At 41.9% G+C, this 25928-nt stretch overlaps 1 protein-coding gene across 4 annotated transcripts in view; it reads left to right on the top strand.

Annotated features, from left to right (window-relative positions):
* LOC311226847 (uncharacterized protein) overlaps positions 1-25928 on the top strand; it is a 90821-nt gene that overhangs the window by 20497 nt on the left and 44396 nt on the right. For all 4 annotated transcript variants that reach the window (XM_084312268.1, XM_084312270.1, XM_084312269.1 and 1 more), the window contains 4 exons: positions 1184-1369; positions 5224-5323; positions 17151-17241; positions 17948-18089. In XM_084312268.1, the coding sequence (XP_084168394.1) occupies positions 1184-1369; positions 5224-5323; positions 17151-17241; positions 17948-18089 (519 nt within the window). The remainder of the gene's footprint in view (positions 1-1183; positions 1370-5223; positions 5324-17150; positions 17242-17947; positions 18090-25928) is intronic.

Consider the following 25928-nt stretch of genomic DNA (forward strand, 5'->3'; position numbering starts at 1 on the left):
TACCGATATTGTCCAACTCTTAATTTCCGATATCAACAGATACAGATATATGCAGGGTTTCCCCCCCCAAAAAACGGAATAATTTCAGGTAATTAACATTACATATCTCTTGTTGTGGAATTAACACAACATTATGCATACTTTTGACAATAAATAAAATCAGAATTTGTTGAAAATGTATAGTTATTCCTGAGCGCAATTTTAAACTTTTTTTTTAAACATAAATTTGTTCCTTACCATAGTTGGTATAATTCTCTGTATACTATTCCAATAAGCAACTGCTCTATACATTACCGTCTTTTTCAGAGCATTTGTTTTTCAGTTCAGAGTTCAGTTGCGACCGCCCATTTCATGTCCTCCTTGTGAAGGCAGTAAGGCACTATGGAATTTTTTTGTGTTAAAAGGGATGGTATGGATTTGTAAATGGTGCATTTATATAGCGCTTTACAATTTGTTCCTCACATTTGACCCATTCACTCACACATTCACACACCGATGGCAGAGGCAACCATGCAAGGTGCCAACCTGCTCATCGGAAGCAATTAGGGGTTAAGTGTCTTGCTCAAGGACACTTCGACACGCTGCCTGGGAGGAGCGGGAATCGAACCGGGAACCTCCGGATTACCAGGCGACTGCTCTACCTCCCGAGCCACTGTGGAATACTTTGGATTTGTGGACATTGAAGTGGTATGCAAGTAGTGTAGTTAATTCAGTGCCGTTGGCTCACTCACAGAGTCCCGTAGTCGGAGTCCTGTACCCAGCAATCTGAGTAAGAATCACTGAATCAACTGTACTGTACAAGTATTCCATACCACTTCAATGTCCACAAATCCAAACTATTCCTTTAACCTGTTATAGTTTTGAAAAGGGATCATGAAATGGTGTCTATAGTTTTGAAAAGGGACGATGAAATGGTGTTTATAGTTTTGAAAAGCACGATGAAATGGGGTTTAGTTTTGAAAAGGCACGATGAAATGGTGTCTATAGTTTTGAAAAGGCATGATGAAATGGGGTTTAGTTTTGAAAAGGGACGATGAAATGGTGTCTATAGTTTTGAAAAGGCACGATGAAATGGTGTCTATAGTTTTGAAAAGGGACGATGAAATGGTGGTCTATAGTTGACGTTGCTTGTATCTTCAGGAGTTGGATTTAACCAGTATGTTGACGTTGCTTGTCTCTCCAGGAGTTGGATCTAACCAGTACGTTTGTGAGTAAAGCTGCCGTCATCGCAGCCAGACAGCTGGAGCAGAAGACTAGGTTTGACAAGAGGGAGAAGAAGAAGCAGCCAGTTAAAGAAGAAACTCAACCCCCTGCTGTCAAAAGCAACCATGCTGATGAAGAGGAGGAGGAGGAGGAGGATAGAAAGGAGGTAGGGACATTGTGTATTCTCTCAGACCCCCCCATGGTTGTGTTTTTATCACACAATTGTTTTGTTTAACTCTATTACAATTTCTCCTCTTCTTTGTTCACTTTAAAATAAAAGTAAATAAGATAAGATAAGATGATCCTTTATTAATCCCCTTGGGGAAATTCAGGTGTCAAAGCAGCATGGGGGGGGGGGGGGTACATAGCTTCACATTCCTATACAGTCCAGTATCTATATACATTTAAATTGATCATTTAAGCCGCTTTTGCGGGTCCAAAATTAATGTTTACATCTTGCGTTTACATCCCTACTGCCTACTGGATAAATGCGGGTGCTCAAGTGCGACATCTAGTGGCTGAATGTTATCTATACTATAGCACCTTTTTAAGGCTCACCCGGCCGCGTGTATATTTTCCCTAACGGAGTTGCACGTCCGCGTTCGGTTTGCGCGATCTGATTGGCCACTGACTCTACGCCCAAACAGTGCGTTACGCTAGTTCTGCTAACAGCCTGCAGCCAGCATTATCCAATTCATTTCAATCGAAATAACGTATTGTTTTCATCTCTCTATATTAACGTGATTCCATCAACACAACATAAATGTTCAAAACACGACAAGACAGTTTGCATCACTTCCCACTGTTCTCGGCACTTATTCTACCGGTAGTGCGGTAGTTGTTGCCACGGTATTGGGTCTTTGGGTGAATACTTATTGGCGGTGAAGAAGAACACTGATAGCGGTGTGTGCCGCGAGCCCCAGACCACCGTCCCGCAAGCCTTGTTTCCCGTGCGCCAAAAATTCGACCTGGTCTCGTCCCGTGGGGCTCGCGGGACGGCGGTCTGTGGCTCGCGGGACGGCGGCCTGGGGCTCGCGGCACGGTAGCCTGGGACTCGCGGGACGGTGGCCTGGGGCTCGCGGGAAGGTCCACACACCGCTATCAGTGTTCTTCCCCGCCAATGAAGTATTCACCCAAAGACCCAATACCGTGGCAACAACTACCGCACTACCGGTAGAATAAGTGCAGAGAACCGTGGGAAGTGATGCAAACTGTCTTGTTGTGTTTTGAACATTTATGTTGTGTTGATGGAATCACGTTAATATAGAGAGATGAAAAAATACGTTATTTCGATTGATATGAATTGGATAATGCTGGCTGCAGGCTGTTAGCAGAACTAGCGCAACGCGCTGTTTGGGCGTAGAGTCAGTGGCCAATCAGATCGCGGAAGTGCAACTCTGTTAGGGAAAATATACACGCCACCCGGCCCCCCGGTCCTTACCATCTTTACAACCACAACTGACTTTTGACAATTTGCAGACTTTGGTTTTAATCATTTAATGCAAGATAAATCCTCCAAACAAATCCTATACCTCATGGATGATTTCTAATGCTATACTTGTGTGGGAAAATGTTCCCGCATCAATCAATGTAGACAGTCAGGTAGGCTTGATAAACATGGGTTTAATACACCAAAATAGGTTCAGGTAAATCAAAGAGTTATAGCTCGATGACTCTGAGTGAACACTGGCCGGGTGTATCCAGACAGCTCTAGATCGATGATATTGGTTACATTATATACAGGAGAAGCGAGAGGTGTGTCCATTGTCTTGGGGTAGTTGGACTAGACAGGTGAGTGTTGTGGTTGGTCTGTTCTGTGGGGGGTTTCGGGGTGGTGAAGGGGGGGGGGGGGGGTGAAGGTTAGACGGGTTTAGACAGAACTTGGTTATTGGGGAAAATGGGCTGTGTCAGGGAGGGGGTAATTACAATTGGGGTGGCGGGGGAGATACAGTTATTCCACACTTGCTATACTTGTCTCTAGGGATGTCCGATATTATCGGCCTACCGATATTATCGGCCGATATTGGCATTCAAATGGAATATCGGAAATTATCGGTATCTGTTTAAAAAAAAATTATTTTTATATTTTACATTTATTTACCCAGGCAAGCAAGTAAGAACAAATTCTGATTTTATTTATTGTCAAAAGTATGCATAATGTTGTGTTAATTCCACGACGAGATATGTAATGTTAATTACCTGAAATTATTCAGTTTTTTGGGGGGGGAAACCCTGCATATATCGGTATCGGTTGATATCTGTATCGGAAATTAAGAGTTGGACAATATCGGTATCGGTAAAAAAGCCAATATCGAACATCCCTACTTGTCTCACATCTATCCTGTTTTTTAGTATTTCCAGTTTTCTACTGAAGCTGTAACTCAGAATCACCCCTTGATTCTATTTGACAGGACTTCCCAGATGGGTGGGCGTTTTCACCATGTACCTTTTGTGAATGGTGTCTAGACCCACCTGCTCTGTGGGAAGCGTGAGATAAATCAAACAATAAATTCATCATTAAGAACAAGGACACAAAAACACACAAATTGGAGAAGCAGACAGGGGTTCTGAGATGGATAGCACATGACAAGAGATTCAAACCAGGGAGGTTGGACCATGGATTCAGAAGGTGGGAGAGGGGGGGGGCAACAGCGATATGCAAATTGATAGAGAAGGGGGAAATGCAAACATTACAAAAATTAAAGGAGGAATTTGGACTAGAAAACAGGGACCACTTCAGATATCTACAGATTAGAGATTATTATAATAAAGAAATAAGAGGGGACAAGGACGAAGAACAGAATGGAATAATTAGGATGATAGTAAGGGCATACGAAGGAGGGAAAGGAAGGGTAATATCAGCACTGTACCGGGCTATAATGACCAGCAAGGGACACGCGACCGATTACATAAGGGAGAAATGGGAGAGAGAACTAGAGATAGGAATAACGGGGAAGGAATGGGGTAACATATGCGAGGTGCAACATTCAACAACAGGATCGAGGATATGGAAAGAGTTTGGATGGAAAAACATAATCAGATTCTTTATAACCCCAGAGCTGAAGGGAAAATATGCACCAACACAAAGAGCATGCTGGAGGATGTGTGGGAAGGAGGGGGCAAATCACACGCACATATTCTGGGGATGTCAGAAGCTGAAGGGGTATTGGGAGGAGATAGGGGAGGCAATGAACAGAATATTAGGATACGGGTTACCACAAACGGGACTGGTGCTTTACTTAGGAGACCTGACACACGAGGGAATACAAGGGGGGGACAAATATTTAATAAAGATAATGTTGATAGCGGCCAGAAAAGCAATAACAAGACTGTGGTACAAAGAAGACCCACCGACAATAGCACAATGGGTAGGAATAGTATACAGGAGAGATACAGGATATGGAGAGGATAACACACATGCTGAGGTTACAGGAAGAGAAATTTGGAGAAAGATGGGGAAAGTGGGAGGATTACAAGGGGAATGAAAACGACATCACAGAGGAAGAACCAAATGCAACACAAGAGGGCGAAGGGTAAAGGAGGAAAGAGGTTCAAGGAGGGTCTCTGAACCCATGTCACAAAATGCTGCTTTAGTTAGCTTTTTTTATTTTAATTTTTGTTTAGGGTATGACAACTGTTTTATGTTTGTGGAATTTCTGCTCAAGTCAGTATTTTTTATTTTGTTTGAGTATTAAATTTTTTCTTTATTGTTTATGTCTGTTTAATAGTGTTGTTGATGTTATTGTATATGTTGTGTTGTATGTCTATAAATGTTTAATACAAATTTAAGTTAAAAAAAAAAAAAAAAAAAAACAAGGACACGAGGATATGGTCCAAGGATCTTTATATTTTAAAGCAAAAATCCCTATAGCTATTTCTTTCATCTACATCATTTCATTGAATGATTCGGTGTCCTCCAACGACCTCATTGAATGATTCGGTGTCCTCCAACGACCTCATTGAACTGCTCTGGATGAGGAATGAAGCTCGTGTCACAATAACATCTTCTGTTCTGTACAGAGTGCGGCCACTAGCAGCAGTTCCTGTTCTGTACAGAGTGCAGCCACTAGCAGCAGTTCCAGCGTAGATGATTACATTAAAAAAAGCACAGAAATGGCATGTGAGTATGGTCCAAGTAATATATATATGTATATAAATGTGTGTGTATATATATATGTATATTAAGGCTGTCAATCGATTAAAATATTTAATCTGATTAATCGCATGATGGAATAAATCCACTACTATTAGAGGAGTAAATAGCACTGACTTGCCAAACACTTTTAATTCCTTCTTCTCCCGCTTTGAAAGTTCTGACTTTTTAGAGAATATCTCTGCATGCATGGTGTCCCAGGAACCCTAATACGAAATGGTTATTTCCCAAGATTGGGTCACAGTATCATTTAAAAAGGTTAAACCAAGGAAAGCTGCTGGCCCAGACTCGATATGCGGGTGCTGATCAGCTTGGTTGGGTGTTTTCTAGACTCTTCCAGATGTGTGTAGATCTAGGTCCGATCCCCACATTATGGAAGACGTCAACCATCATACCTATCCCTAAGTCAAAAGATTCAAAAGAATTGAAGGACTTTAGACCAGTGGCGCTTACCTCATTAGCAATGAAGGTTTTTGAGAAGTTTTTAAAAAACACTACCATGTCTTTTATTGAGGGTAAATTAGATCCCCTTCAATTCGCATATCAGCCAGGTAAAGGGGTGGAGGATGCTATGCTCTTCATCTTGGACATTGTGTATAAACACCTGGAAACACCTGGAGCTCATGCTAGACTTTTATTTGCATATTTCTCCTCTGCTTTTAATAAAATGCAGCCCCACATTTTAATTGAGAGGCTTGACTCTTATTTTAGTCTCCCACACCAGCTTCTCATGCTGATTTTAAATTTCCTCACTGAGAGGGTCCAGCAGGTCTTTGTCAATGGGCAGATGTCCAACATGTCGATTTCCAACACTGGCTCCCCCCAAGGTTGCGTTTTGTCTGCCCTTTTATTTATTATGTACACGGACAGCTGCAGATCGCTTCATGACCAAAGGCATCTGGTTAAGTTTTCAGATGACACTGTCCTGGTATCCCTACTGCAGCGCTCCGAAACTGATCATGGACCTGTACTTCACGACTTTGTGAATTGGTGTGGTGAGAATTACTTGGACCTCAATGTCTCTAAGACTAAGGACATGATAATTGACTTCAGACACAACCCCGATCATCAAGCCAGTGTAGCTAGTGTAATTCACGATGAGGACGTCCAGATTGTTGAATCGTACAAATACCTTGGAACTGTGTTTGACTGTAAACTGAAGTTCAACCTAAATACAGTCTATTGTTAAAAAAGGTCAGCAGAGGATCTACCTGCTGAGAAAGCTGAACTCTTTTAATGTTAGTGCGAAGATCCTGAGCACTTTTTATAGTTATTTTATTGAAAGCCTCCTAACTTTTTCTTTTATCTGCTGGTTCAGTGGCCTGTCCATTAAAGATAGGAACAGCCTACAGTACATAGTGAAAGTGTGCTCCAAAATAATTGGAGTAAAACAGAGAGACCTATGTTCTCTCTGGACGGACCAGGTGGTCAAGAAGGGGACGAGCATCATTAATCAACCCCTCCATGCTCTGTCTCAGCGGTTTTCACTGTTGCCTTCTGGCCGCCGTTATGACGTCCAACCAAGTAGGACCAACCGCTACGCCAAATCTTTTGTCCCCTCGGCTATCAGACTTTTAAACACAGACGGTAGTCATTTTAAGTAGCCTTTTGCACTTGGTTGTCTGTTTTTACTTTTACTTTTACTGCTGGATTGTGTATCACATGGAGTGTTTCTCTTTTTATTTGCCGTGCTGTCGTTGAGATGTTTTGTTGTTTGTCTTTGTTGCTTGTTGGCGAAGCTGCAAATATGAATTGCCCCACGCGGGATCAATAAAGTTATCTGAATCTGATTGTCCATAGTTAATCGTGATTAATCGCAAATTAATCTCATATTTGTTATCTGTTCTAAATCTACCTTAACACTTTCAGTGCCAGCCATTAGACGGGCCCCGCTGTAGCAAGGCCAACGCTTTAAAAGATAGCAGTGCGTCACCTTGTTTGTAGAGCTAAATCTATATTCTATATTATAGCCATGGATACAATACTATGGTCATTTGACAGTGACTTTCTTCCGGTCAAGATGCAAAAAAAGAGAATTTTCCTATGCATACATTCGCGCGTTATCCTGTGGTGAATATAAGTATAATTTCAGAGTGGTCTAGGGTCATTCCCGAAAGGCTGAGTAATAGCCTTATACGTCAATTCTACTATAACCGTTGGTGTTTCTTGCCTGGACATGCTACTATTCTCAAATCAAATCTATACAGTAGGTGTTATGTTTCATCATGAATGCATGTGGGGGGGGGGGGTCGTTTCTGATTATTTGATTACCAGTAACGGCATTCGTATCAGCTGGATCGGTATGAAAACCTTGCACAATCAAGCCAGAATTGACGTCAGATGATCCTTACCTGTGATCGGGAGTATTCCAAAAATAATATTCCAATTGTTTGATCGCCATCTGCTCCATCCGATGTCCATTTGGCCCACGACATAACCCACCACAACATATGCATCGGATGTCCCGTAGACGTTTGGATGCGACCGATTGAACCTCTACCCTTCCCTCTACTGAAAAACTGCGCCCGGAGACATTTGAGTGTAACACAGGGTCTGGAACAGGGTTTACTGCACTCTCGATACTGCCACCTGGGAGGATCTGGCCGGTACTGCACCCTCGGCGTCGCAGTATGCCTTCTAACGGCAACAGGATATTAAAATCGAAAAAAAGGAAAAACGATCCAAAAACAACTCTTTACGTTTTTTGGCACTAAACTGTTGTCGGCAAAAAACGATTTTTTACGTTTTTGGTACAGAATGTATTAAACGGATCTTTCAAGTTTTAATACTCTTATCAACATGAGTCAACAAATGCTTGCTTTATGCAGCCATTTAACATAAAAGGATGACCCTCATGCATTGCAAATTTGCATCAAATTCAAAACAGTGATGCACAAATAATAATAATTATTATTATATAAATATAATAATAAAATTTAAAACAATGAATAAAGTGTGCATGAAATAATAGGGGAAAGAAAACGTTAGGAACTTGTTACATTCACTCACACAAGGGCTGAGAACTCCCCCCCCCGCCCGCCCGCGTCTATTCGAAGCCCAAACAATTCGTGCTTCCGCGTTCGAGTTTTGCGCACTGATTGGCCACTGACCTACGCTATTACGCCCCCCTTATCTACGCCAGTTATCTACGCCACGAATAGACGCTACAGGGCAGCGTGGGGCTCTGAGAGTCACAGGGCAGGTAGTGGCAGGGAGCAGAGAGCCTTGCTACTACTAGCCGCGGAGCTAGTCTCTGTTTCACCTAACACTATTGCTCCGTGATCATAGCCATTCATCTCTAAAGCTAACCACTATTTGTAAAAGCCACAACCACGTTACCATATTTGTAATAATGTAAATCATTGTGTCGTGTACATATTGTGTATATAACGTTAGTAGCTAAGTTAGCTAACGTAGCTTATCTTAGCTCTCTCTCTATATATATATATATGGGTAACTCTTGTATTCCCGGTAACCTGCCCCATTTCTAAGCCATATAACCCAGGACGTTATACGAACAACATTAAAATCTTTTCTCATGTCAGGAATCATTGTTATAGATGCCAAATAATTCACATTAAAAAAAAAAAAAAAATCATGTAATGAGGGATGGCGGACCTCTAAAGTTGACATAAGTTACCGGGAATACCAATTCACTTATCTCCTCCAATTTAAGAGAGAATTCAAATGTTTTGGTTGTTTTGTAGGGATATCATCATCATGTAACATATAGCCATAGTTCTCCCTGAGTTATCTCAAGAGAATTAAAATTTAGCTGAATCTGAAGGAAAAATCCGGGTAGAGTGATATGAGTCAACATAGTTCATGGCCTTCAATTGATGAACAAAAAAGGCTTAATTTTCATGGCAGATGCATGATATGTTTTGGGCATGATCTTGGCACCCCAATGAACAACCAAAATGAGTTTCGTCTTTTGTGGCCAATTATTTTAGGAGATAATTACGTTTCACATATTGATCCCAGGTTACCGCGAATACCTATCCTCACAATTCCAGATAAACACTTAAATCTCCTATTTTACTAAAGATTGGTGAGATTTTATTTTTGGAAATCATAACGGCAATAATAAGGGTTAGATGTAAACCAGAATTACTAGAATGTGTTGTGTTCTGTCTGTTAAAATGAGCAAAAACAAGGAAAGGGTATTCCCAGTAACTTAACAAACAAGTGAAAAAAATGCTGTTCTAGAACAAGTATTTACATTTTTTCTATCTTCAAGAAAGTGGAAAGGAACCCAACATTTTCAATTGTCTGCACACAATCGTTGTTTTGTTATTCCAAGATGGCATTTGAACAGAATTTTGGAAAAAAACAGGTATTCCTGGTCACCTGAGTTAGTCTACCTTTCCACATTACCAGTCTACCCTTCCACATTAGATCAGCCCAGACACTAGAAATGTTTGAATCATCACTAAGAACCCACCGTTTCTCACTGGCCTTTTGAAGCATGATGTGTGTTTTCACTGTTTTGGCCTCTCTAGGTATAAGCATGTTCAAGTGCTTTTCATCTCGACTTATATTTATTGTATTTAACACTATGCAGTGGACCACAACACCAGTGTTGGTAAAGTCAAATACTGGTGGACTTCAATCTATTATTAAAAAAAGGTTGTGTACAATTTAGCATCTCTGCGGGTAAACCTGACCCGTAATTTAATCATATGTAGCAGGGTGGATTATCCCTGCTTCGTGGGAACTGTGGTGCACATTCACTAGGTAGCGAGACACGGTAGCACTCTGGCCAGCTGCACCTCCGTCTTTGGGATCCGGAGCGTCAACTGGAGGCTGGCAGTGGGAGTGTATGAGGCCCAGGATTTACAAACCTGGTCCGGTACTCTGGTCTTCCTCCCTCTCTCTGGGGCAGTCAGCAGTACTCCCCAACACACCCTCACCCTCCACAATTGTCTCCTTAGCCCTCCCACACCTAATGACTGGATGGTAAAGAAATAACTTGGTTCCCCCCGCAAGCAGTACCCTCCCTCAGTAACACCAGAAACCTTACAGTGGAAATGGAAGGTGGAATAGGAAGGGGTTAATGATAGATATATTACCCGCATCAAAGGGTTAGGATTAGGGTTAGGCTCAATAAAAGACACACACACAGTGCTCCCGTTCTGGATGAATGTTATTATAACTTAGCCTAGTTACAACAATGCTACGTCTGGTGATTATTGCACCATGGGTATCAACACAATGATTACACTGGCATAAATCAATTATAGTATTACACCCAGGCACCAAGTGCTCTCACGGTACCCAGACTAAGTGCTGCCCACGTCTGGGCTGAACACAGTATCTACCTTCTCTAAGGAATTACCCATATACTGTTCCAGGTCGGTAATATGGGGAAGGAAGGGGGAGCATAGGGAAGGAGAATAAAAGGGATTCACTGAACGGGAAATATTATGAAACGCACACCTTATCACGCTCAAAGAAAAGGAATGAAATAAAAGAGTGAGCCCACAAGGCGGCTACGTGGCGTAGTGGGCAAGGCGCTCGCCACGAAATGCTGGAGACGCTGGGCTCGTCAGTTCGAGCCCAGCGCTCCACATTTGCTTTCAGTTTAGCTGGTCGTCCGTACTAATACACATTGGCCGTATTAGGGGGTGGGAAACTGATGGGTGGGGATCGGGCGTTGTGGACAGCGACTCCTACAGGTCGGTTGGTGCGCCTGCGCAGTAGAATCAGGAAGTGTCGGGGGCAGCGTGAGCCTCCCACGCGTTACTCCTCGCCACTGAGAGATCGAGCTGCGCAGGTGAAAAGATGCGACTGCTGTTACCTCAAGTACCGGAGGGGACTTGTGCTATGTATGACTTAGTCCACATTGCAGCCGGCTTGTGGGAGGCAAGAAACAGCGTCCGTGACAGGGGAGGGTTGAATTGGATGATACGAAATTGGGATGGGAGAAAATATAGAAAATGGGAGAAAAAGTGGATAAAAAAAAAAAAAAAAGTGAGCCCACAAAATACCGGTAAAGTCCTATCTTAATGCAGGCATATATTGTTCGGGGTACCCCTATGAAATGGTAGTAGCAACGTTACTTTCGCCCGCGGGCTGCACCACACTGTGTATTGTATAAGGAATCGGGAGCATCAATGCTCATTTGTACTCATCCGAAATGGCCGCCTCGCCACGCCACTGTTCGGCGAGGATGTTAGCAGGCGGAGCTAGGCAGAGAGGCAGCGCCGGCTGAGAGCGTGTACTGAGCGATGACTACCCCTGCTGGATGGGCGGAACTCCTGTCGGCCGCAGGCAGCCTGGTGCAGGTCTGAGTGAAGTCCTCCGGAGGAGGCTGAATGCAGGCAGCCGGTTGCAGTTCTGGTCGAAGTCGGCTGGAGCAGAATGGTTGTTGGCCCACGCTCGTCCTGGTGCGCGCACTCTATACCGCACACTGTAACTACTATAACTCGGTAGTTAAAGACTTGGATACTTGGTTATCAAATAGAGTTGTACCCTTCTTGCTGTCTTGTCGTACAGAACTTGTAAGTCGCTTTGGATAAAAGTGTCAGCTAAATGACTAAATGTAAATGTTAACCGCACGTTACTTATACCACACACAGTAACTATCATAACCCCGATTGCTAGTGCCTGGCTCTGCACTAATTGTTCATATACTACCGCTGGTACTGCTAGGATATCGTGTCCACTAGCCAGTACTTGTTATCACCCGTTGTCCTCTCACGGGGCCCTCTGGCATAACGTCAGCAACAGGGCTATCCAGAGCCCCCGTTAGCTGCGACTACACGTTGTCCAAGTTCACTGCCGAAGAGAGCGTCTCTCTCCTTCTGCTGCCATATATCTCCTTTCAACTCTCCCCGACACTCTCTGCCTGCTACTGCCCCCTGCTGGTCCCGCCTGCCAGTCACAAGGGAAAAGCATTGTAGAATATGAAATCCAATAATGTCGTTTATAATCCATATTCCAGTGCTCTTCAGAAGGGGACGCTTGTGTCATTGTTCGTGTGAATATCAATGACACTAGTTAGAATGTCTTTGTGTACAAAAGGGATATAAAACACCAGTCAGCAGTTCTGAATAATATACCATATTTTCCAGACTGCTACACATAGGTCAACTTAAACTCTGAGGTTTTATCAGGGAATAACGAAATGTTCTGCAGAACAGACAGAATTGGCGGGCTTCACCCACTGACCCCTTGGAGAAAGCTGTGGTCCTAATGGTGGACCCTCAGATCCCTCGGGCCCTGTGGCCCATTGGACTTGTGATCAGGGTTCATCAGACCAGCTGATATGACTTTAAGGGTCATGTGTACACCTGTACAGTCGTTGATCCTGCCAGCCCTCCCATCAGGCGAGCATGATGATCCTCCAATCTCTGGTCTCCTAGACTGAGTGATAAGGCTATATTAGTACCCTGCACATTTGGGGGCTGTAGAAAACGCCCACCCCCTTAAAGTGGAGATGAAGCAGTGAACAATGTGATCCTAGATGTGCTAATAGCCTGGGCCGAGGCTATTAGCACATCGACAAGCTGTGTAGCCAGCTACCGTTAGCTTGCCGAGGCTATTAGCACACCGACAAGCTGTGTAGCCAGCTACCGTTAGCTTGCCGAGGCTATTAGCACACCGACAAGCTGTGTAGCCAGCTACCGTTAGCTTGCCGAGGCTATTAGCACATCGACAAGCTGCTGGAGCTCCCGACGCTCGGCTGGTTGAAGTGGATCTAGGTAGCCAGCAGGCTGAATGCTCCGCGACGCTGAACTGCCTGGGCCGGTCTGTCTGTCAAAGACCGAGGGAACCGCGTCCGGCTTCAGCTGATTAGTGGTCTTCTGGACAAACATCCCACCCCAACAACATAATCCGAAGCAATGAAGTGTTCGCTGCAGATCCTCCTTCCCTGTCCAACAGGCTGGTCGCGCCGCCTGAGTGCAGCCAGCCTGAGCCAACGTGCCAACAACACTGTTTTCTTCACTGGTAGTTTGTGGAAATTAACCAACTTTCCTCTCTCTCACATGGTAAAATTAGTTTGAACAGCCAGGAGCAATACAAACCGAACCAGCGCGGTCCCGTTGTTTTGTAGGCAACATTTTATTTACTGACTGACCCATTCACTATAGGCAGCTAACCAGCAGTGTATACACCAAACCAGCCCAATGACGTCAGCAACAAAATGGCCGCGCCCATAATGATAAATGCTTCAAAAATGCACATAACAAATAGTTTTTTCTTAGAAACTGCTTATTTTTATAACGTGATTTTTTTTTCTGTGGCTTATCTAAATACTAATGTGATACTATGAATATGTATTTATCGCTATGCTTCATCTCCACTTTAAGGTTATTGAAGTTGTGTGCTTATGTGGCAAAATTCATACTCATGTGTTCCCCAACTGAGTTTATCTTTCCCTGTGATTTCAACGATGAGCGCTCTAAGAAATGTGTTTTCTATTTAGGTGGAAGGGTCATATACAGTATAATTCTACATTCAATCATATTTGAAGCTAAAGTGCAGGTTGTTTCATGTCACATTTTCAGGCCTGGCTGTAACTGGCTAAAGGTTTAGGTTTAGGTTTACTTTATTTGTTCAAGGGGGACAGTGTACATTAATAAAACATTTTACAAATGTAAATGCACCCAATTTTAGCCAAAAGGCTAATTTCCATTGGTAGTCCCCCTGCCAGAAGGTACAGGCTAAAATCCTGTGTAAAAAAAAGGGTTAGCAATAAAAACAGAATAAAATCAAGATAAATACATTAGAATAAAAACACAACAAAAGCACATAGACATAGTAAAGGCTACGCACCAATCAAGGGTAGTGACATTGATCACATACTCCCTCCCACAAACTCACCTGGGCAAAAGCCTTAAGTAACTAGAAGGGCATATGACGTGCAATGACAAAATACTAGAGCTGGGCATAGATTACATTTTTTTATCTAGATTAATCTACCTGCAATCCTGGAATTAATCTAGATTAATCTAGATTAAAATGGCTAAAAAAAATAAAACAAAGTCTGCCGAAGGCATTCAAAATATGTGTGTTCTACCCAAATAATGACTAGAAGTAAGTCCTTACTTTTTCTTTCCTCCTTACGTTTCTCAGGCCAGGTGGCCCATTACACCATGAGCCCATCTCCCGTTTCCAAAATGCATTACAGACTGTTTGAAAAAGCTGTTTTGCTATGATAATTGGTAATGAAATATAAAAATAATGTTCAATAAGATGTACTTGTGTTTAATAAATTATTTTATTCAGAAGTTAACACAAATAAATAATATTACCAGTACAGTACAGTATCTAGCACACTCTCAGGAGCAAAACAGAAAGAAGCATTTCAAACTTGAACTATGTGACATGGCTAGCCCCTTCCGTGACTGCGATGTGCAAGCCAGGGGCATATTAAAAAGCCAGCCCCTGGCTTGCACATCGCAGTCACGGAAGGGGCTATGACATGGCTTGACTCAATCAGTCCAATCTCTATTTATCCTTCTTCCACCAGTCACTCAGGCAGACCACATTGTTCACATTGGCTGGTGACAAACTAGCTCTCCTCTTCTGCACAATATGGCCTGATAAAGAGAACAGTCTCTCGCAGACTTGCTACTCACACACTGCTGCAGAAGCAGGTTTCTCAACAAATTAAATGTCCCGGGCCCCATTACAGTCAGAAATGTGGGAACTACTTTGTCCTCTTCAATTCCATTAGCTATAATGAAGTAATCAAAACGCTCAGTGTAACAGTTCCATAACTCCACATTGTCATCAAATGGTCCAATATTTCCAATAACCCAAGCCATTTCTGTTGTAAACACTCACGATAGTCCAGTCGATCCTTCCTTTAGTGTGTAAAGTGGATTTCCTCTTCTTGTAGATGTTTCGAAGCTGCCGGGCCACGACGTGAGCTAACATGCTAACTCGCTAAGCTAACATGGTAAACAAAGGTCCCGAGTCGGCGACTGACTTCTCTTGCATTGCGCAGATTCAGACGTCCTCATCGCCGAATTGTGTTATATCCTGAGGACTTCTTAACCTCACCTGTATAATGATTACCGGACCACTACTTTAGTTATTATTATTCAGACTACAGCTCATGTACATACGTGCAATCACTTCCGGGTAACACAGCACTACGGCAAGTATTTAAGGACGATACATCACACTCCCAGACACAACTTTGAGAATTAGATTAACAGCGTCAATTATATTATTGCGCGATACTAGTCTCGTGTTAACGCAGCACGTTAACGCCGTTAACGGCCCAGCTCTACAAAATACATTCTATTCTATTCTATATGCTAGCCTACCCCTGATAATATGATTGCCTAAATTTAATGAATTAATTACCGGAATACATATAAGTTACCGTGAATACCTATATGGTAATGGTATTCCTGGTAACCTCTCCTTTTCACAAGTAACCGGAATACATATCAATATCTAAAGTTACCGTGAATACCTATCGGGTAACGGGAATACCTATGCAAGGTATTCCTGGTACCTCAAGGTATTCTCGGTTACCCATAGGTTACGGGAATACCTTTCTCCAGTTACCGGGAATGCTTTACAGATCTCTCGCTCTCTCTCTCGCTCTCTCTCACACTTGAGTCAGAAACAAACATAGTATCAATGAGAGTATCAATACACCTGCGTGAAGTCTAGTAACAAAAAATATATATACATTTTTTTATTATTATTTTGGAAAAAATGTCATCTTGCGCTAAAAGAAATAGTGGCGTTAACAGAATTGTGCGTTAACTCTTGACAGCCTTAATGTATACATTAAGGCTGTCAATATATATATTTATTTGTGTGTATGTGTATATACACACAGTATAATATATATATATATATACTAGGACTGACCCCTATTAGTCGACTAATCGGTCGAAAGGAGCCCCAGTCGACTGCCAACCTCTTTTTTTTTGTATTTATAAATATATCAACTAAACGGGTACATTTTGTTCTGGCTAAATCATTAATTGGACATGTTCATAGTTTAATATGTTACATGTTGGCAGTTTAACTCATTGCCACGCCCATATGACCAAATTAGGATCTACCACGCCACCGCTTTAATCAATGGGAGGATGGGGAAATTGTGCTTAAAATACATCTTAAATTATGGCTGGGTCTAATACACCCGTCGCTTATCAATGACTTGCTTGCAGTCAACATGTACGAAACGTATTGTTTTTTCATCTGTACATTTCCGTTTTATACCGTTTTGAATACGAGTATAGTGTTGGAGATTTCTAGTAATTCCAGAGAAATACGCGATAATAGCCCTTTAGTGGAATACACAAAACACGTTGTAATTTTTAAGCTGATTCATGAATCGTTTTCAAATAAACGCTAGATTATCGATAGTATATGTGTCCTTATGCACGATACAAAAGCGGGCTGAAAAATCGCTTATCTGTGCCTTGCCCAGCGCGTATTTGCCCTTTTGCGAGCTCAGACCCATTCCCAACGATAACATCAGGTTGGATGGATGAAAATGAATGGATATTGCTAATAAAAGAAATAACGATTAAAACCCGACTATACTCGTGATTGACGCTGAACGGTTGGCTTGTTAACCCGACTATACTCGTGACTGGCGTTGAATGAGTTAATATATGTTACATGTTGGTAGTTTAATATGTTACATGTTGGTAGTTTAATATATGTTACATGTTGGCAGTTTAATATGTTACATGTTGGCAGTTTAATATATGTTGCATGTTGGCAGTTTAATATGTTACATGTTGGTAGTTTAATATAATGTACATGTTGGCAGTTCTTCGTGGTTCATTGTGAACTTCTTCTGTTTCAGTACTTGGAAATAAGTTTGCGGGCGACGGACAGTTTGATGTGGCTGTGAAATATTTCACGGATGCAATTAAGTATAACCCTAGGGAATTTAGGTAAGTGCTCTAGTGCTAATCAACGCCATGTCACGAACTGCACTCTATAATGTTTCGTTACATTAGCAAAATAACCTGGAATACCTTTGACCCTTAAGAGTCTAATCATTATCCAGGGACTGTGGCATCTTTAAATGTTATTTTCACCTGTGCGTTCAGTAGAAGGCTATCTGGCTGCACGTTAGCCTAGCTTAGCACAATGAATGGAAGCGGACATGACCAGTTAGCCTTCGGGAGAGGTGTTCGTTGGACAATGCCTAGGCTAACCGGCCATGTCCGCTTCCATTCATTGTGCTAAGCTAGGCTAACGTGCAGCCAGATAGCTTTCTACTGAACGCACAGAGAGGAAACTGGTATCTATCTTCTTGTCTCTCTCTGGAGAAGAGGGTAAGATAATTTCCCAAATTGTTGGTGTGTTATTTTAAGAGTCTAATCATTATCCAGAGACTATGTGGCGTCTGTAGAAGCCAAAACCGACATTAGAAGTTGTATTATTTATGGTGTGTTGTATATATGTTTGAACACTAGGGGGCACACCACCTCTATTATAAGAGCCCTTGCTAATCAGTGCAATTTGTGCACCTGCCGAGGATTCACGCTTTCAAACCCATTTTCACTGTTGGAACTGCTTATCTAACAAACGACTGTTCTGTTAACCTTCATCATCATTCATCTTTAAATGTTATTTTTCACCTGTGTGGTTTAGGTTGTTTGGCAACCGGGCTTTCTGTTTTGAAAAAATGCAAGAGTACGAGAAGTCGCTGACTGACGCAGAGCTGTCCCTCAACATGTGTCCGGGCTTCGTCAAAGGTCTCTTCAGGAAGGGCCGGGCGCTGGCGGGGCTGCAGGTGAGGAGCCTTTCATTATTACAAGTAGGGATGCCCCGATATCACTAAAATAGCTGGATCGGGTATCGGTAAAAAGAATATATATATATCGAAATATTTTTTTTTATTTAATTTTTTTTATAATATGATGAGAAATAAAATAAGAAATAACAATTCAGTACATTTAGATCTGTTAATTTGTTACATTTAGTTTCACTAAGTTCGGAAAGTAATGTTTTAAGTCAAGCCTGATGTTGCCTTGCACAAAAGAATTATCCCAGTCTCTTCCACATAGTGAGGCATACAGTTTATTAATTGAACAATGGGTATTTACATTTACATTTAGTCATTTAGCTGACTCTTTTATCCAAAGCGACTTATAAGTTCTGTACGACAAGTCATCAGGAAGGGCACAACTCTATCAGCTGAGTAACAATGTTCATCAAAGTGTTGAGTGCTGCAGTGTAGGTTAGTATATTAGGTAGGTTAGTATATTAGGTAAGTGCGTGACAGTAAGGTTAGTTAGGGTTAGACTTTTCATTTAATTTTTTTTTTGTGATAATGGTATCGGCCGATACCCAAAGCCAGGTATCGGTATCTGGACTGAAAAAGTCGGTTTGGTGCATCCCTAATTACAAGGCATCACTTGTGGAAGGAGTGGGAAATCTTACTAGCGGGTGCAGTGTCACTGTTGCATCGGTTAAGGAGAACTCGGGTGAAGTAGGTATTCAAAAAAAGAAATATATATGGTATATATACAGCACTATTGTACATGCTATCATACAGTGTTATATGGGTAGACTATAGTATGAGGTAGGTAGTTATGATTACAGTGACCGCAGTATGTAGGTATAAATTGAGTTTAGGCAACAGAGTTCAAAGTACCATAAGAGTTTATTATGCAAGGAGAACCCTGCTCTAGTGTGGACTATTGACGTGTGGTGTTGTGGGTCTCTAGTGTGTACTCTATTGACGTGTGGTGTTGTGGGTCTCTAGTGTGTACTCTATTGATGTGTGGTGTTGTGGGTCTCTAGTGTGGACTCTAATGACGTGTGGTGTTGTGGGTCTCTAGTGTGGACTCTAATGACGTGTGGTGTTGTGGGTCTCTAGTGTGGACTCTATTGACGTGTGGTGTTGTGGGTCTCTAGTGTGTACTCTATTGACGTGTGGTGTTGTGGGTCTCTAGTGTGTACTCTATTGATGTGTGGTGTTGTGGGTCTCTAGTAGGGCTGGGCGATATGACCAAAAACGTTATCGCGATAAAATTATAAAATTATTTTCATATAACTCTATATCGATAATTATCGTCGATATAATGTCTGTCAAGTTTAATTAACTTATTATGCCCGGCGCCGATACGCGGGCTGACTTGTTTTGCTGCTGTGAATGTCTCGAGAGTCGAATTGATGTCGTCATCAGTCCGCGCACGTTCCAGAGCGGAGTATCTCAAGCGGAGTATCTCATGACTCAAAAATGACCCTAAAATACTCTGTTCCGCCCAATTCATTGCAACGACGTCCATCGTATACCCCACACTACTATAACAGTTACCCTCAGAATTCAAAACACACACCAACTCGGCAGGTAACCTGTGAAATAGCGGCGTGCAAGCTAATTAGCCATAGCCAGCCCCGTTTCCAAGCGGAGTATTTCATGACAATGTACTAAAAAATGACCCTAAACTAAAATACTCTGTTCCGCCCAATTCATTGCAACGACGTCCACCGTATACCCCACACTACTATAACAGTTACCCTCAGAATTCAAAACACACACCAACTCGGCAGGTAACCTGTGAAATAGCGGCGTGCAAGCTAATTAGCCATAGCCAGCCTTGTTTACCGAGTCCTACCTCCTTCCGGGTCTCCTTCCTCTATCGGCCATCTCCTTCACCGATTGGTTGTTAGTGCGTGTGCTCATATCCAAGCTTGGAAAATCGATATATCGAAACTTTGCGACCACGTTTCATGTAGGGCTGGGCGATATGACGATATTATATAAATATCGGGTACAGTTCATTAACGATACACTTTTTAAACGTATCGTGGATATCGTGATGTTTTGCCCAAGAGGCTTGTGTCGCGTCAATCTGGTCCACACGTTGACACTTTTGAACAGCGCCGCCCCACACACACTACTGCATCAAAAGTGACTACTTATGATAACAAAGGCATTCGTTTTGTGGCATTAACGTTATAATAATAATAATGCAGGACCTGTTCAGAGGTCTCTATATAGTTACACTTTCAATAACATCAGCGTATTTACATAGTGCCGACCGAGGTCGACCTAGATATAGCAAGCTCGTTCATATCTCAGCCCGTGCTGACTCAGTTGTGCCCATTCTGCGGTCTGTTAATAAAGTTTCCAATCAGACAGATGTATGGAAAGGCTTTTATTATAACATCCGTTGCAGTAAAATCATTATGCCTCCAGTCGTTTAGTCCTTCTGCGGAGCTAAAAGCTAAACGTCGGCCGCGCGAGCTGCCATTGTTATTGTCATTGAGCTCTCCAATGGCGGAAGTAAAAAATAAATACGCGCTTTCCGATTGGTGCTAAGAACAGCAGGGCGGGTGCAAGCGATGTGACGTAATTGGCAGACGCGACTGTCAATCAAAATGATTCTGTTTGCCGACTGAATGAATGAGAACGTTATTAAAAGATTGCAGCATGGGTACAATACAGTACAGCTCAATACAACAACAGTCAACAGCGGACTGGAGGATGCAGACCAGAGAAAGACTTTCGTCTTGTTTACATCAGGGTCCCCCATTTTCAATTCATCATATTTCATATCTAAATCATATAATATCTCATTGCTAAATATATGCAATATATAATCTAATAATCCAATAATCTAAATCTAATATATAATATAAAAATGCTAAATGCATGGGTATTTTATTTTGTCTTTAATGTTAGCTTGCAAACTCAAATACTGTCTTGGTAAGCCTCATAATGAATTTTGGGGAAAAAAAGAAAAACATCGTGATGCGTATCGTGTCAGAAAATATCGTGATATCATATTTAGGCCATATCGCCCAGCCCTAGTTTCATGTTTATTTCGAGGAAATAATTTATCGCGATAGTTATCGTTATCGTTTTATCGCCCAGCCCTAGTCTCTAGTGTGGACTCTAATGACGTGTGGTGTTGTGGGTCTCTAGTGTGGACTCTAATGACGTGTGGTGTTGTGGGTCTCTAGTGTGGACTCTATTGACGTGTGGTGTTGTGGGTCTCTAGTGTGGACTCTAATGACGTGTGGTGTTGTGGGTCTCTAGTGTGGACTCTAATGACGTGTGGTGTTGTGGGTCTCTAGTGTGGACTCGAATGACGTGTGGTGTTGTGGGTCTCTAGTGTGGACTCTAATGACGTGTGGTGTTGTGGGTCTCTAGTGTGGACTCTAATGACGTGTGGTGTTGTGGGTCTCTAGTGTGGACTATTGACGTGTGGTGTTGTGGGTCTCTAGTGTGTACTCTATTGACATGTGGTGTTGTGGGTCTCTAGTGTGTACTCGGGGCACGAAATTAACTTTTTGGCTCACCGGCTTACCCGCCAAGCATATTTCTTACCAGCCAAAAAAAAAACGCATTTTTGTGATATAAAAAAAATCAGTAAATTTCAAGTAGATGGGGTATTATGTTGAATAATACACTTAAATAAGAGGCCAGAGTAAAATTTTAAGCAAATTATTTTAATATATTCATTGATGATTGATTAATCAATACATGTCAATTCAATCTTAAGCTTAAATTGTAACCTACTGTTAAACATCATCAGACTCCTCACTCTACCCTCTTTGCAGGATTTAACAGAACATAATAAAATGTGAAGGTTTTATAAACCTAACTTAAACCTCCTCAATCATGTCCTCATCAGAGTCCACAATCTCATTGATTTACTACCGATGACAAACATGTTGTTTCTGATTTACTACCGATGACAAACGTGTTGTTTCTGTTTTTCTTTTTGACTTTGACTGTGAGAAAATAATAATCACACACAAAGGCAGTGATTCCCAACCTGGGGTCCGCGGACCCCCTGGGGGTCCGCTAGGGGGCGCAGGGGGTCCGCCAGACCACAGATGATTTGAGGTATTTTTTTTTCTTTTTTTTTCTTTCAGAGAAATATTTAATTAGCATATTTTTATCATCAGAAGCATGAATAGTCTCTCCACTACAATACAAAATAAAGATAAATAAATAAACATCTAGACATGATTTTTGAACGTTAACAGTAGGCTACCGGGTAGCCGCTAAAATGCGAATCAGTTGACTATCACTTTCCGTAGCTAGCCTAGCACGCTAGTTGACTTTCTCGGCTCGTCTGCAGTCAGCCGCCAGAGGCGAAAATGTGTGACAAACGAAAAGGAGATGACTGCAGCTCATCTGCAAAAAAAGTTAGGACCTACAGCAATCGCGAAAATTACATCACCATGGGCTTCATTGAGGGACCAGACAAACGACCTGAGTGTGATTTGTGGAGAAAAGTTGGCAAACTCGAGCCTGAAGCCCAGCAAGCTGAAGAGACATCAGGCGTCTAAGCACCCAGAAACCGTTGGGAAGGATCCAGACTTTTTTCGGAGGAAAGAACAGTCTCTCAAGGCGAACAAGCCCGTTGATGTTAGAGTAGCGTGGAGCAGGGGTGGCAGTGATTTACAGAAGGCTACCGAAGCCTCCTTTAAGTGTTCACTTTTAATTGCAAAAGCAAAGAAACCGACAAAGGGAATGATCAAGGATTTCACTGATAGCTTTTCCTCCCAAATACGCAAGAATCGATGCTCAAAACTGGCTGAACTGGAAACACTTTACTCAACGTTATTTAATTCTTTGCAATACAACAACTCGGTTCAACTGGAAAATCAAGTCAATATACTAAAAAAAGAGATTAACGCCATATACAGACAACAATCTGAATTGCAAATACGTAGCACAAGACAACAGCAGTACTCCCAAGGTTCCAAACCAAGTCACCTATTAGCTATGCGACTAAGAGTCAACGCAAAATTTGCAGATATAACTACCATTAGAGCACAACAAGGACTTGTTACAGAACCCAAAGAAATAAACACGACATTCAAAGAATTCTACTCCAACTTATACAAATCAGAAACGACCTTCGATCAAAACAAGATGGACACATATCTTAATCAAATTAACCTCCCTAAACTTTCAGAGGATGACGCTAAACAGTTAGAAACACCGATCACACTAGATGAACTTAGGGAGGCCATATCTGAAATGCAAAGTGGAAGGGCCCCTGGAAGAGACGGTATCCCACCAGAAATGTACCTCTCTTGTTGGGACATAATTGGACCCTTATTACTAAATATGATTTTATACTCAGTCAAGGAGGGGAACTTCCATAAGAATGACAATATTGCACTCATAACAGTCCTCCTCAAAAAAGACAAAGACCCCACCGAGTGCGGTAGTTACAGACCTTTAAGCCTCCTCGGAACCGATATCAAACTGTACTCTAAGGTATTAGCCATCAGACTACAAAAGCATATGACGTCTTTAATTCATCCGGACCAAACAGGCTTCATAAGAGGCCGCCTGATCACTGATAACATAAGACGATTACTACACGTACTAGATGCTAACAAGGAAGACAACACACCTAAGGCGATGCTGTCCCTGGATGCAATGAAAGCTTTTGACAGGTTGGAATGGTCGTATCTATGGGCAGTGTTAGAAAGGATGGGGTTAGGAAAAGGATTCATTGATATGATTAAAGTATTATACAAAGACCCATCGGCCATGATTACAACAGGTACAATCACCTCCGAAATCTTTCCAGTATCACGGTCTTCCAGACAGGGTTGCCCCCTTAGTCCCGGACTATTCGATCTATCATTAGAGCCTTTAGCACAATATATAAGACAATCCCAATCCATAGAACCAATCGTAATCAAGGGCACACAACACAAAATTAGTTTATATGCGGACGACGTAATACTGTTCATGCAAAACCCCAACACCGCATTGCCTCATATTCTCAAGTTGATTGAGGACTTTGGAGATTTATCGGGATTTAGGATAAATTGGCCGAAGTCGGCCTTCCTCCCACTTAACGCCCCTGCAAAAAGAAATATAACCCTCCCAGAAGAGATACCGATGGTAAAACACTTTAGATGTTTGGGAGTTGAAATATTCCCTACCATAAGCCAAACGGTGAAGCACAATTACATAAAAATCCAAAACAAAATCAAATACGACCTTGTCAGGTGGTCAAAACTTAAAAACTCAGTACAAGCACGAATATCAATAATTAAGATGGACGTCCTACCTAGAATCAACTTCTTCAGCTCAATGCTACCGTTACCCCCTCCAAAGGGTTACTGGAAAGAATTACACTCCTCCACATACAAATTTATTTGGAATAACAAACCACCACATATAAAAAGATCCACCGCACAGAGAAACAAAGCAGACGGTGGTATGACATTTCCAGATTTCCACCACTATTTTAAGGCATACACTTTAAGACCACTGACAACATGGTTTGATCCCCAAGCATCAGTATCCTGGAGAAATTTAGAAGAAAATATAGTAGCTCCACATAGGCTGAAGGACATAGTGTACACCAAATTATCAATTAAGCAATGCGAACGGAAATTTGGCCCCATAATCACTCATGCAATCCGGATATGGCGTGAAACACAAAAAAAAGACTCTATCCCACATACATGGCATAATCATACTCCCTTATTCAATAACAATGCACTCTTGATTGGAAAACAACCTATAAGATTCCCTAGATGGGAAAAGCAAGGCATACACACATTAGGAGACGTTTTCAACAAACAGGGTTTTTGTAGTTTTGATGAGATATGCAAAAAATTTAATCTCACCAAGTCCTCATATTATTTTTACGCACAGTTATTGGCATGTTTGAAGGCTCACGGTGTTCCATTAAGGATACCAATTGTACACCACAGATACCACAAATTCTTCTATGAAAGAGAGACATCGAGAGGTTTTGTTTCAGATTTTTATCATCAATTACTAACGGCCTCGTATGAAACCCTACATCTAGACTCAGTCTGGAGGAGGGATATACCAGACCTGGAGATAGACTTTGACTGGCAAGAAGCCTGGGCAAATGTACGCCTTGCATCAAGGAACCCGGACCATCAACAAATCAATCTTAACTATATTCACAGGACATACTTAACTCCTATAAGACTGAACAAAATGGGTCTTAAACAAGACTCCAAATGCTCCTTATGTACAAATGGGGATGAAGGGACATTTATGCACATGTACTGGGACTGCCCACCAGTTAAGATATTTTGGAAAGAAGTGACCCAGCAATTGTCAAATCTCTTAACTCTGGATATACCTGTACACCCCTCTGTATTACTGCTGAATGATGTCTTTGAGCATGCAGTACCTCCACAGCTAAAGAGATTGGTTTTATCCGGTATCACAGTGGCTAAAAAGCTGATAGCATCACGATGGTTTCAACCGGAAAAAATGTGCCGTAAGGTCTGGATTCTTACATATCTCGATGTGATTTATCAAGAAATATCAACAGCTAGAATTTTGGGTCTCAATGAATCCAAAATGGCAATGTGGTTAGAAGTGGTGGAGAGAATAAAAGCCAGCATATAATGGTAGTGTCTGGTTAGGAACAAATTATAATGGTTGGATTATCCAATGGGGGGTCCGGGAGAGGGGGGTACGAGCTGGAGCATATGTGTATTTGTATATCCTATTGTGTGTTGTCATGTTTGTTTATGTGTTTGTTTAAAAAATAATAAAAAAATAAAATACAAAAAAAGCAAAGAAACCGCACAATATTGGCGAGCAGCTCATCAAACCAGCCTGCATCAAAATGGTTTAGAAACTGTGCGG

This window comes from Notolepis coatsorum (genome assembly GCF_963971535.1).
Source record: "Notolepis coatsorum genome assembly, chromosome: 4".
Taxonomy (NCBI): Eukaryota; Metazoa; Chordata; class Actinopteri; order Aulopiformes; family Paralepididae; genus Notolepis; species Notolepis coatsorum.